This window comes from Eptatretus burgeri, chromosome 12 (assembly GCF_056783735.1).
Source record: "Eptatretus burgeri isolate ZD-2024b chromosome 12, Ebu_testis_v1, whole genome shotgun sequence".
NCBI lineage: Eukaryota > Metazoa > Chordata > Myxini > Myxiniformes > Myxinidae > Eptatretus > Eptatretus burgeri.
This window is the reverse complement of record NC_140972.1, coordinates 76,902,063-76,914,562: the sequence shown is the minus strand read 5'-3', so window position 1 is coordinate 76,914,562 and position 12,500 is coordinate 76,902,063. Positions and strand designations below refer to the sequence as shown.

The 12,500-nt window shown below is 46.4% G+C and overlaps 1 protein-coding gene across 7 annotated transcripts in view; it reads left to right on the top strand.

Annotated features, from left to right (window-relative positions):
* FAM53A (family with sequence similarity 53 member A) overlaps positions 1 to 12,500 on the top strand; it is a 138,171-nt gene that overhangs the window by 71,085 nt on the left and 54,586 nt on the right. For 5 of the 7 annotated variants that reach the window (XM_085848597.1, XM_085848596.1, XM_085848598.1 and 2 more), the window contains one exon: positions 2,514 to 2,574. The exons of 1 other annotated variant lie outside the window; for it this stretch is intronic. In XM_085848597.1, the coding sequence (XP_085704723.1) occupies positions 2,514 to 2,574 (61 nt within the window). Of the gene's footprint in view, positions 1 to 2,513; positions 2,575 to 4,772; positions 4,830 to 12,500 lie in introns of all 7 variants that reach the window. One more of the 7 variants, XM_085848599.1, reaches the window with a different exon arrangement.

Below are 12,500 nucleotides of genomic sequence, written 5' to 3'. Positions count from 1 at the left end.
GGCCCTTTTTCCGGGTGGGCATTGTCAGTATCAATTGAATTGGTATTTAAATAACCTGAACACGAAGTAATAAATGTTTGCACCACGGGTCCACAGAGTAAACTGGAACTCCCCCGAGGCATACGAAGCCTCCCACGTCCCTCTCTCTCTCTACGATGCAGGATTGATGAGTTATGGACCGCGTAACATGCCACATTCAATCTACTTATTACGTATGCAGTTCGCCCTTTTTCCTGAGTACATAGTCTGTATCAATTGAATTTGGGTTGAAATAACTTGAACACAAAGTAATGAATGTTGACACCATAGGTCCAGAGGGTATACCGGGACTTCCCTGAGTCTGAGACCCGACACGTCTCTATGACATGGGATTGACAAGTTATGGACCTTGTCTCGGGCCACATTCCATCTATTTATTACATACGCAGTTAATCCTTCTTTCCTGCGACTATCATCGTTATCAATTGAATTGCTCCTCCTCCATCCTCAAACCCATCCAGGCGCAGCCAAGTGAGCCTTCTTGGGGGGGGTGGGGGGGGGAGTTCTTGGATTCAAACAATTAAATAAATCTGGCTGCCAAACCATGTGACCTATCAATTATTCATTAACATACTGGTGCACACATGGCTTGGGGAACTTGTGTAAAGTTTTGGCTCGATCTGTTCAGCCGTTTCAGAGAAGATTAAAAAAAAAATTTATTTTCAAAATAATATGGCTGCTGATCCATGTGATGTGACATTTTTTCATTTTTTTTATCTTTATTTTTTCTTCCGTGAGTTGTGTTGATGACTCGCAATAAATTTTCGGATGCAGCGTTCTACGTGTCATTTTCACCCGGATACCACTTCACTAATGTCACAGTTAACGCTTGTACCCCTTGTGGAGATCTTGACAATGAACCATGTTTCAATTTTTTTCCCGAGAAGATGTCCAAAGTTTTTCGGTTTTTCAAAGATGGTGCCCGTACCACGTTCCCTATGACGTCATAATTATCACTTCTAAATTCTATCCCAAAAATTTCAGAGTTTTTTTTTTTAACCTGTTGAGACTTGCTCTGACTGGCACAGCTCATCCCATTCCGTCCCTCAGACCAAGCAAGCAGCTCTTGTGGTCTTTCGTTCTGTTCCTTGGTCGCAAGTCAGCTCCGTTCTCTGGTGTGTTTCGTCTTTTATTGGGTGCTGGGTGTGGTTTCGGGGAGTAAATGTCACTGTAATGTGTCCAATGATGCTGTTTAGATGTTTGGTCTCATAACCCCCTTGTCCAGCCGGCATTGGTTTATCTTCTTTCCTTGTTCCTTTTGTGCTTTCTCTCACTCATAGTGCAGCAATGGCTTTGAATGTGTTTTGCACTTTACTGTGGGGATGATGTGTGCATGGTTTGCGCTGTGGGAAGGTGCTGGATTATAGATACTGCATTAAGTTCCATATCTCTAAATGTTATGGAATTGTGATGGACAAGGATAGCCTCTGGTACCTCCAATATAGGCCCCATCGGGAATTGATCAGCTTCTCTGCTCTTCAAGCCACTTCCCTTTTGCAGACTTCATTTTTATTTTGTAGCCTTTTACTGCTTTCTGAACTACTTTGATGCTGCAGAATTTCATTTTGTAAATTTATGCTTGATTAATCGTTTTGACTAATGTTGATACCCAGAAGATCATTGTTTTTTTATATTGAAGCTTATATTTATTGGCTCGCTCTTCCCTTTTCAACTTGTATGGTTTGGTGACAATTTCTGCTGTTTCAGAACCCAAAATTAGCAAGTCTATCTTTTATTCCTGTTTATCTGCTTCCTTCAATGTCTTGGTTGCATGCAATGGTGTATTTTTTGCTTCAGTTTTAAGTTTCAGTCCTGACATTTGCACAGACAGTTAAACTTGAAGTTGTAAAATGAGCCGACTTGTTTGTGATCAAATTTGTGTGGCTGAACAGTTTGTCGCAAAAGGACGTATTTTGTTGAATGTGATTCATTTCAATGAGTGAGCAAGTTTCCTGTGCCAGTACGGGATTCTAAATGAGGTGGGGATGTGGGTGGCAAAAATGAAAATGGTGTCTTCTGTCATCGAGCCTGCAAGCTGAGAGCAATATTTTTCATTTATTGCCACATCTGATGCAATTTAAATACTCTAATGGCATCGAGGTGCTGCATTTAGAACTGTTCAATTTTGTATTTATATTTATTTAAATACATACACACACACACACACACACACACACACACACACACACACACACACACACACACACACACACACACACACACACGGTAGGACTATTGGTACCATTGCATTGGGATTTCACAAAACGGTGGAAAAAAATATGTAGGCACATTTATCAGCAATGGAGCAGAAATGTTTGCATTAAATCGCAAGTTCTACTTGCTTTGTGCCTGGGTCAGAATTTATTTCTGATAAAACCATTGTGTGGAGTTTGGCATTTTTACACATCTGTGATGTGATTCGCAGCGGTTTGAACTTGGCCATTCACCGATGCTTTCTCTCGACCCTTTTCTAGTACCGGCCGCAAAAGCTTAACCAGGGAGCTGCTTGGTTTTTCTACGACCTGGGGAAGCGCAGTGAGTTTGGCACATCAGATACACCACACCCTGTTCTTTCTTTTTCTGGCTTGTTCCACCACACCTTTCCCTTTCACAGGCTGAGCATTGTCTGGCCTGTTTTTTTGGAATTGGGAGTGGGGGGGGGGGGGTGAGAGTGAAACCAGTCTGTCTCTGAGTAATCTGTAATGAGACTTTCATGTAAATGTGTTTATATTTTTGTTTGTTTATTTCCAATTATGGCCTCTGCAAACTTTATCTTCACAAAAACTGGTGATTTTCTCTCATTATGGGATGTCAGGAACAAGTTAATTGTCCAAGAACAAGCAATAGAGGCAAACCTGTAAGCTTTCTCAAACCATCAAGGTCAAACTAAGTTTTTTGTTTTTTTTTCAGTTTATTTCAATGAACAATTTTATATATATATATATATATATATATATATATATATATATATATATATATATATATATATATATATATATCATGATGTGTCAAATTTTCCACGCATTATTGATGAATTTGAAGTGGATTGTCTTCCTTGATCAAAGAAACAGCTGAATTTCTGCCACGCAGTCTCTGCAAATGCATTTCATTTCTGTATAAAATGGACAACAAAATTGCTTCCTCTTCCATGAAAGTAATGTAAACACCCACTCACCCTCCAACACAACCCAGAAAACATGTGCTTATTGTTACAAGCCTGTCTCTTCATTCGGATGCATTGATGTCACACACAAGCTGTTGATGTCCGGTTGCCATGATATTGTAATGTCACGAAAGGCAAATTTGAATGAAGTACTGTGACAGTACGATGCCTGAAGCAATGTTGGCCGTGGTATAATAATACTGAATTTCCCTAATAAGCTTCTGTTTCGGTTCAAGTTTGAGAATCCTTCGGACGACCGCTTAACATTCTTGTTTTAAAACTTTTTTTTTGTCTTTTTTTCCTCTCTACCTTTATGAATTGCTCTTATACTGATCCCACATTCCTCCAGAGGAAGGATATTGAGGAGCTCATCCTGTTGTAAACAGGTTCTCATTTTCCATACCAGTTTCAGCAACTTGTCTCATATGTTCCAATGCCACCGAAGATGGACGGAGGTTTTGTTTTCACCTCTGTCTGTCTCTGTCTCTGTCTCTCTCTCTCTCTCTCTCTTTGTTTTTGTGAACAAAATATCTCAAAAAGTTGTGGACAGATGATTTGGACGAAATTTTGTGGAGAGCTTGGGCATATGAGAAGGATGAAATGATTAGATTTTGGTGAAGATCTGAATCTGGATCTGAGAATTTTTTAAGTTGTTCTTCACCATTGAGTAATAGGGCTAAAATGACATGTTTGGCATGATATTTCAAAACGTTATGAACGGATTCAGACGAAACTTGATGGGCGAGTTGGTTTGGTGACGAGAACAAGCCGTTTAAATTTTAGTTCAGGTTTGAATCCAGATCTGGCCTATCGGTGGGATACAAAACGTAAACGAATCAGCCTGGCGTAGGTATGTGCTCTGCAGCAGCCCACTGCACTTCTAGTTATATATTTATTTGTTTCATTGCAAGCATACAATATTCTGAACGTCGATATTATTTACCATTTTGGGTTCTCACTGTCAATTGTGCATAATGGGTCACTTGACGTATAGCAGCTTTGATATTGCACAAACGAGGGGGAGTTTGAGTTTCAGACCTAGAAATGTGGGTAAGTGATGTTTCTGGGGAGCCTGTACTGCAGATGAAAGATCTCCTTTCTCAAGCATTGAAAACTTTGCTTTTGCCCTGTATGCATTCAATTGGAATGCATGGGAGATTACTTTCCCAGTGAAGTATTGACCAAACAAGAACTCGTTTGCTTTACCAACGACAATAATTGGCTTTAAAATTCTTTTGGAGGATATTCCACCAAGCATACCGCTGGTTGATCATGCGATTAAAGCCATTTATACATGGGGTTGGCACCAAAATTTTTTTTTTCGTGCATTGTCCAGGCTCGTGGAAGAGCGAGAACACACAACGGGTCAGGATGCGACAGAACAAAGGGGACGGTGGAAAGATTGGGAGGGGTGATGCCAACAACACCTCCAGTGAGTGTTGGGGTGGACAAGATGGATCCAGAAGCAAACTGAGGAACAGGGAAAAAAACTGGAAATTTTGAAGATGGACTTTGGGGTTGGGGTTCACAGGTAGAAAAGATCATGGTTTTGGGTTGGGGGTGTTTTCAGATGGTGGTGAACAGCTGTTTTGAAGACCTGGAGGGAAGAATGAAATGAAGAGAATGTGTAAGTTGGTTCCACAGGTGGGGGGAAAAAATAGGTACGAATGAGATGAGGTGAGCAGTGATTATAGATTATACTAATTACACCCCTGCAGAAACCTTGGGCAAGGGGTGGGTGGGAGTGGGGAAGCGGAACAAAGCATTGAAAGGGAAGAGGGTACAAGACCAGAAAGGAGGCGGTAGAAGATAGAGAGCATCAACCTCTCTGCGATGGTAAAATGATATGCCCATCGATATCTTGAAGTGTTTAATCCCGAAGTCTCGTTTCTCCACATTCAAAACTGCAGGACAAGTATTGAAAATAGTGAACGCGGTTTTTCGACCACTGCATAGCAACGGGTGGTTGCTTTGCAACGAAACTGAAACACGCACATTCCCACCTCATATGGCACCTGGTCGCCAAGTTTCTTCGAAATCGGTTTGCTGGTTTGTGCTGTGGAGCCTCGTGTTGCGTGCACACACGCACACGCACACGCACACACACACATGGAAAACCCGACAATAAGGGATATCTCGCGAATCCAAAATATGTATATGTATATATATATATATATATATATATATATATATATATATATATATATATATATATATATATATATATATATATATACACACACACACACACAGTCATCCCCTGTTTATCGCGGGGGTTACGTTCCAAACCCCCTTGCGATAAGTGAAAATCTGCGATGAATGGATGCCTCCCCAAAAAATCGACTCGTCTGGTGTGGTCAGCTTGGCAGTGATCGGGTTTGAGGTGCCGGAGATCGACTCGTCTGGTCTGGTCGGTTTGGCAGTGCTCGTCCAACTGCGGCAAACCTTTTTCCTTCCCGAAGCATATTTAGCACCTTAATCTTCTCCTGGAGCGTCAGGACCTTCCTCTGGCGCTTCGGTTCCTTTCCAGAAGCCTTAGAAGGTGCAGGGCATTTGGGCGGCATCGTGGGGCTTGTAGAAAAAAACGTAGAAAATATTCGAAGTTCACAAGCGAAACTTTATCTCGTGCGTTGTGTGACTGGTCGAGCGCCACGCGTTATAATTTATTGCTTAAATAATTTATATTTTATTTATTATTACTGCGATATACCAGGGGAATCCGCAGAAAAAAATTAGTTAGGTTCCAAAGAAAACCCGCGATGAACCGGGGGCGCGATCGGTGAACCGTGATATAGCGAGGGATGACTATGTATATGTATATATATATATATATATATATATATATATATATATATATATATATATATATATATATATATATATATATATATACACACGATACCCGTGCACATGCATGGGATAGCAATACAACATAGCTGGAAGCAGACGACAGACCGTACACGGGGAATGACAAAAATACTCATTGTGCAAAATACAAGTGGTACTATGGAACGCCAAGACTTCCCAAACATTGTCGGCATGTCCGCTAAGTGCCACAGCAATTTCATAGGGATCGTGTGACGGCGAGCCAAGTTTTTAGTGTGCAAGCTTGGTATTATAATAGAGATAGATATGTATGTATATATATATATATATATATATATATATATATATATATATATATATATATATATATATATATATATATATATATATATATATATATATATATATATTGTTACTGGCTGGGGGTCGGCCACCAACCGACCGCTTTAAACGGAGCCGCAAGTCGAGTCGGCCCGACCGATCGCCCAGAATATAGATCGCCGCCCGGATAACTCCGAGCGACGGGTCCTTGTACAAGAACCGAAATACGCCAATCGACAGATCACGTGGGGTAGGGTCGATTGCCAATCTTCAATGTACCTAAATACCCACGTGATCCAACTACCAGCGTATTCCACCCTCGACGGATCTCGTGCGGAACAAACCGCCGAGGCGAGCTTGTCCGTGCGCGATTCCGAGTGGCGTAACCACCGACAACCGTTGGTCCAAATGTCCCCCTATTACGGCAAAGCAATGGCTTTCTAACTCCCAACACACAAAATGTTCAGTCAATGAGGGAATGGACGCAACGAGCAGGTTTACATTCACACAAGGACATTTATTATAATGAAACACATATGCAATTAAATAAGACAAATCACGTATGCAAGCAACAAAAGCACGACAAAAGAACTACAACCGTCTACTTATTATGTACAGTCATTTACAGTTAACAGCATTTCCAACTTATTCGATCCGCAGTGCATCTAATCAATTTCAAAACATTTAAACAATGGTAGGTGAGCTATCTCGGGAACATGCACTTATCGACATAGCTGACTAAGGGAACCTGTATGTTGTGTGCAATTGAATTCCAAATTCGTAACACTACCCCCTCCCCTTTTTACAGACTCGTCCCGAGTCGTCAAATTTTCATGTGACCAGCATGTGTAAGTTTTCCCCTAGTACGTTCTACCTTTGGATCCCTGAGTGCGACATTTCTTTATACGTGTCCCAAAAATAAATAACCTAATGCGCTGCGTAACTAACTAAACAAACTCTCAGACTCATTCGGACAACTTAACTAAAATTGCCGGTGCTAAAACAAACATGCAGGCGGGGGTTCACGTATTTACAATCTTAACTTATCAATTACATGACACTAACCATAGCCCAGGACTTGTGATCTGTGAAAGGGAAAAAGGTAAAAGGCAAAAGTTGTTGCAAAGTCTTTGGTGCAGGGGAATGGATGGAGATGGTCGCAAAACAAATGGATATGATGGTTGCACGGGCTGCCTGCAGGGCAGTCCTTGCAAAACTGGATGTTCCTGGCACACATGGTGATGGATGGACACAGGGGCAAACGCAAACAAGGGCTAGCAGGCATGGGGTCATGGCAGAGGCAGGCAACTAGGCATGGCAAGGTAAGCCCATGCAGAACATGTGGCTGCAGCACAACAGGCCGACAGGTGAAGCTGGCTGGCCTATGGTGTGGTTTCATCAGGTTTGGAGGGAGTGCGGTGGTGCCGGCCGCTTTGAAGGTGGGCTCAGACCGAGCCTACTGTCTCCCCCCCACTCTATCGCCTTTGCCTGTCTCTGTCCATACCCGCTCCCTTAATTTGCCACAAAACAACAAAATTTCGCCCCTCTTTATTTTTATTTCCCTTTTATAATTGTCTCCCTAACCCCCTTAATTGTCTTTGTCCGGCTAGCCTATCATGTCCACCTGGCCTACTCCCAACCCCTACATTCCCTCTCTGGAGGGGAATAGGGAGAGACTAGCGTCCTGTCTCGAGGCCCAATGAAGCCTCAGAATGGCCTCCTCAGAGTTCAGCGATCTACCAAGGTGAGTCCAGCGGCCTACAACGAGTGAAGGGATGGATGGTGCGAAGGGGTACATCTCCTATCTACCCTAACATTCATTAACCTGAAACTACCCTGGGGCTTTCCAAAAACGCCTCACACTTTAAAACTATCGGTTCTAAAAACCATGATTCCCGTCGCCTGTGTTTGTGTCCATTATAAGATTGGGCCTTGCCCTCAAATTTTCATACGTGCCCTTGCACAATTTCCTGGCTGGGCAGCGTGGCTCAACTGGCAGGAACTCCCCCTCTGCCGAACTCTAATCATGGCACCCCCATGCCCGCAGGCTGCCTCTGAGCTGAGCTGCTCCCTATAAATGTGGGGGTTGCCCTCTCTGGCATTGCCCCCCTCCGATGCCCACGTGGCGTGTTGATGCCCCGGGTCCCTTTCCGAGGGTCGCCCGTGCCCATTACACTGCCCCCGTGGCATTCTGGCGCTCGGGGTCCCGTTTCTGACGGGTCGCCCGTGCCCACTACTCTATCCTGGCCCCTCTTGGGCCCTTGGCCTACTCTGTCCGACTAGTCCGTTGCCTGGGGTACCCACCAAACAAATACTCAACTTTCCACAGCCACACTCCCAGCCGGTCTATGAACTCTTGCACCCCTCCAAACGGGTTTCGTGCCTTCTCTCGACACCAACAACAAAACGACCTCCTGTTAGTAAATTTGAATAACCCATGAGCTAACATTAAACTGACCCTGAGGTCACTTGGGTGGGAATCACTCCTCCCCCCAACCAGTCATTCGCACCATGCATACCACATTCGCTCCACTCGCACACTTGGGCCCACTGTCCTACACTCATTCCTCACACACTTTCCATTTCACAACTCACACCAACACTCAACACTGCCATCCTTCTAACTAAATCCCCTGACTAACTCGTGCTCCCTCGTCATCCCTTAAAACTCATGCACGTTCCATTTACTCTACGAAGCTAAGCTACGTCTCCACTACACATTCCAGTCTGTCCGTGTCTCCAAAAATTCCATTTCCTAAATCTAAACTAAAATCCCTCCAACTAATCCATTCCACAGGCTCCATAAGGTACAACCCATGTCCCCATGAAGCTGGTCTCACTATCTCGAACCCATCCTCCTAACTCGTTCTTCCTGTGCCCCCAAACAAGAGGGTCATCCAGCCCTTGCCTGGGAATCCTGTTCACCCGAAGCGAGGCTTGCTTTTCTCAACTCTTTTTTTTTTCTTCTTCTTCATAATGTGCACCACCAGCGCGGCAGTTCACAGCCGCATTCTTTTTCTGTGACGTCATGGCAGCTGCTTGTGCCCCGCACACCTCGCCCCTCTTGGACGGTACCATCCGGCAGGAATTCCCTTCTGCCGGATTCCAAACGCACGTGCAGCCATGACGTCACTCTGCGCATCTCAAAGCAAGCCCCGCGTTTCGAGGGGTTCCCGACGTGAACACATGTGCTCTGCTCGTCAGAGCTTTACAAACACACTCGCGTGGAGAACCCATCCGGTCCAAATTCCGAATCCAGCCGAGCTTCTGTCCGTCCGCGGGATCTGCTGACATCCACCGCTGGCGTTTCCGGACCGGGTTTCACCTGCACAGCCGCGCACTTGGCAGCCTTGTGCGTAGCACAGCACGGACCCCACGCTTGCCACTGTGCAAACCCGGCACGGTGCTCAAAATAGCTCCGGCCGCGACTCGGCCCTTGTCCTTCATCTGGTCCCGTCGTCGTCGCCGTTCAACGCACACACTCCTGCATGCCACGACGCTCACACACTCCACCATGGCACTCAGACACGGGGATGCGGTTGCGTTCTCCCGCATACCGACTGTCATCTCCCTCACGTACTGCGACCTCACACACGCTGTCTCTCTCACACATCGCCTTTCACTCACACACACCATCCTACTCGCGCACGCTGTCTCTCACACATCGCCTTTCACTCACACACACCATCCTACTCACACACGCGGTTCCTGTCACACGTGGTGTTTCATCTGCACGTGCTGCTTCATCCACACACGGTGCTTCAACCACACCATGCGTGCTGTAAAGCACGCATTTTGGCACACTCGCAAATACACATTTCGACACCACACACACCGGAATAACCACGCTGGGAATTAGCACCACCTCAAGGGGTCCCGGGGTTTCCATAACCCCCAAGCTCCGCGTGCACCCATTCACAGCACTCGCCCCCTTTACCTCGCAAGGCTCGACCGGACTCTCCTCGTCGCGATCCGCCTCAAGGGGGCACACTCCCTCACCTCGTTCCTGAAGGAGGCTATCCTGCTGCTCGCACCAGGTCACAAAACACTCCCCCAGCTCAACCCCATTGTCCCTCACTCTGCCTACCTGTGTGTGCTCGTCAATAACCTGGAGTTTCTTCTCTACTTGCTTTATCTCAGTCACCTCGTTTATTATTTCCGTTTCTTCCTGGCTTTTCGTCTGTTTCCTGTTCTATTCCCCGTGGCTCTGGTATTTGTCACCTCGTTTATTATTTCCCTCGTCTCTATGTGTCTTGCCGTACACGTCTCCGTCACCCCTTTTAATTTCTCCCTCTGTGTCACCGTCACTTTCTCTGTCACATGCTCGAGTCTCGCCCAGCGCGTCTCCCAAATTACTTTGTCCTCCATCGCAGGACCGACACAGTCCACACTCCCCCTCAGCTCGTTCGCTCCAACACGTGGCGCCACCATTTTGAGCTCCACTGCCCGCGTTTCGCTCCTCTGAATTGCCATTCTGCCCGCCTGCAGGCATCGCCCCATGCTCTGCATCTCACCCCGCAGCGTTTGCACATTCTCATCCATTTTTGCCAGCAATATTTCTAATAGCTGGCCCATGTCAGGTGACCCGGTGGCAGTCGCTTCGCCATTATCGGGCGCGGATCCGCCGGGGACTGAGGAGGGATTTTGACGGAGGAAGGGAGGGGGGTGTCATACACCGTGGCCCCCGCCGCTGCACCCATTGCGGACTCTGCATTTATTTGCGGGGAATAGTCAACCTGCATAATGGGAGTGTCCTGCATGGTCATTTCATCCTGAGCCATAGATTCTAACATTTCCAAATCCATTCTTAATCCCTCCTGCCCCTGCTCGCCTTGGTTGAACATTTTACGTGCTGGGAATAAAATTTATAACGCTTGTAACTTGGGGACACGGGGGGGGGGGGGGGTTGCTCCGTATACCCCTGATCCGACTCCGTGAATTTTGCTACGGAGGCGGAGGGGGCCGAATCGCACTCCTGACAACGAATTGTTACTGGCCGGGGGTCGGCCGCCAACCGACTGCTCTGAACGGAGCCGCAAGTCGAGTCGGCCCGACCGATCTCCCGGAATATAGATCGCCGTCCGGATAAATCCGAGCGATGGGTCCTTGAACAAGAACCGAAATACGCCAATCGACAGATCACGTGGGGTAGGGTCGATTGCCAATCTTCAATGTACCGAAATACCCACCTGATCCAACTACCGGGGTATTCCACCCTCGACGGATCTCGTACGGAACAAACCGCCGAGGTGAGCTTGTCCGTGCACGATTCCGAGCGGCGTAACCGCCGAGAACCGTCGGTCCAAATGTCCCCCTATTCCGGCAAACCAACAGCTTTCTAACTCCCAACATACGAAATGTTCAGTCAATGAGGGAATGGACGCAACGAGCAGGTTTACATTCACACAAGGACATTTATTATAATGAAACATGTATGCAATTAAATAAGGCAAAACACGTATGCAATTATGCAAGCAACAAAAGCACGACAAAAGAACTACAACCGTCTACTTATTATGTACAGTCATTTACACTTAACAGCAGTTCCTACTTATTAGACGGGCCCACGGGCACACATACGCACACACACACACACACACACACACACCCACAAGAAACGGTGGCTGAGGCCTTCAATCATGAGCTCCAGCTCGGAGGACAGGTGAGCTGGAACTCAGAGCTTGATTCGAACCTTTCCACCTCGTGTGGTCTTCAACTTGTCCGGACCCGGGCTCCAGTGAGAGCGAGCTGGATCCAATCGCCGCGATCCTTCCCGAGCTCCCGCGAATCCTCCCGCGCTTCTCAACACGTGCCGGTGAGACGAGGCGCCGATCCGTCCTATCGATCGTCGCTTCCCCGAGAATCCAACTCCAAGAAGAGGCCGATGGGTCGCACCAAGCCGGGAAACAAAATGGAGAACGAAAAGCTCCACGAACCAAGAAGAAGAGGAAGGAGAGGAAGAAGAAGAAGAAGCCTCCACTCGCAGCTCGAGCCAAACAACTCGCTCAAGTTCCTTCCAAAACAAAGCAGCAGCCGAAGCTCACTGAGCCAGCCGAAGCAAAAAGCTTACTCCTCCCACGGGACTCAGCACACGAACTCTGCACACGGGACTCAGAACGGGGCTCTTCACGAACTCTGCCACGGGACTCCC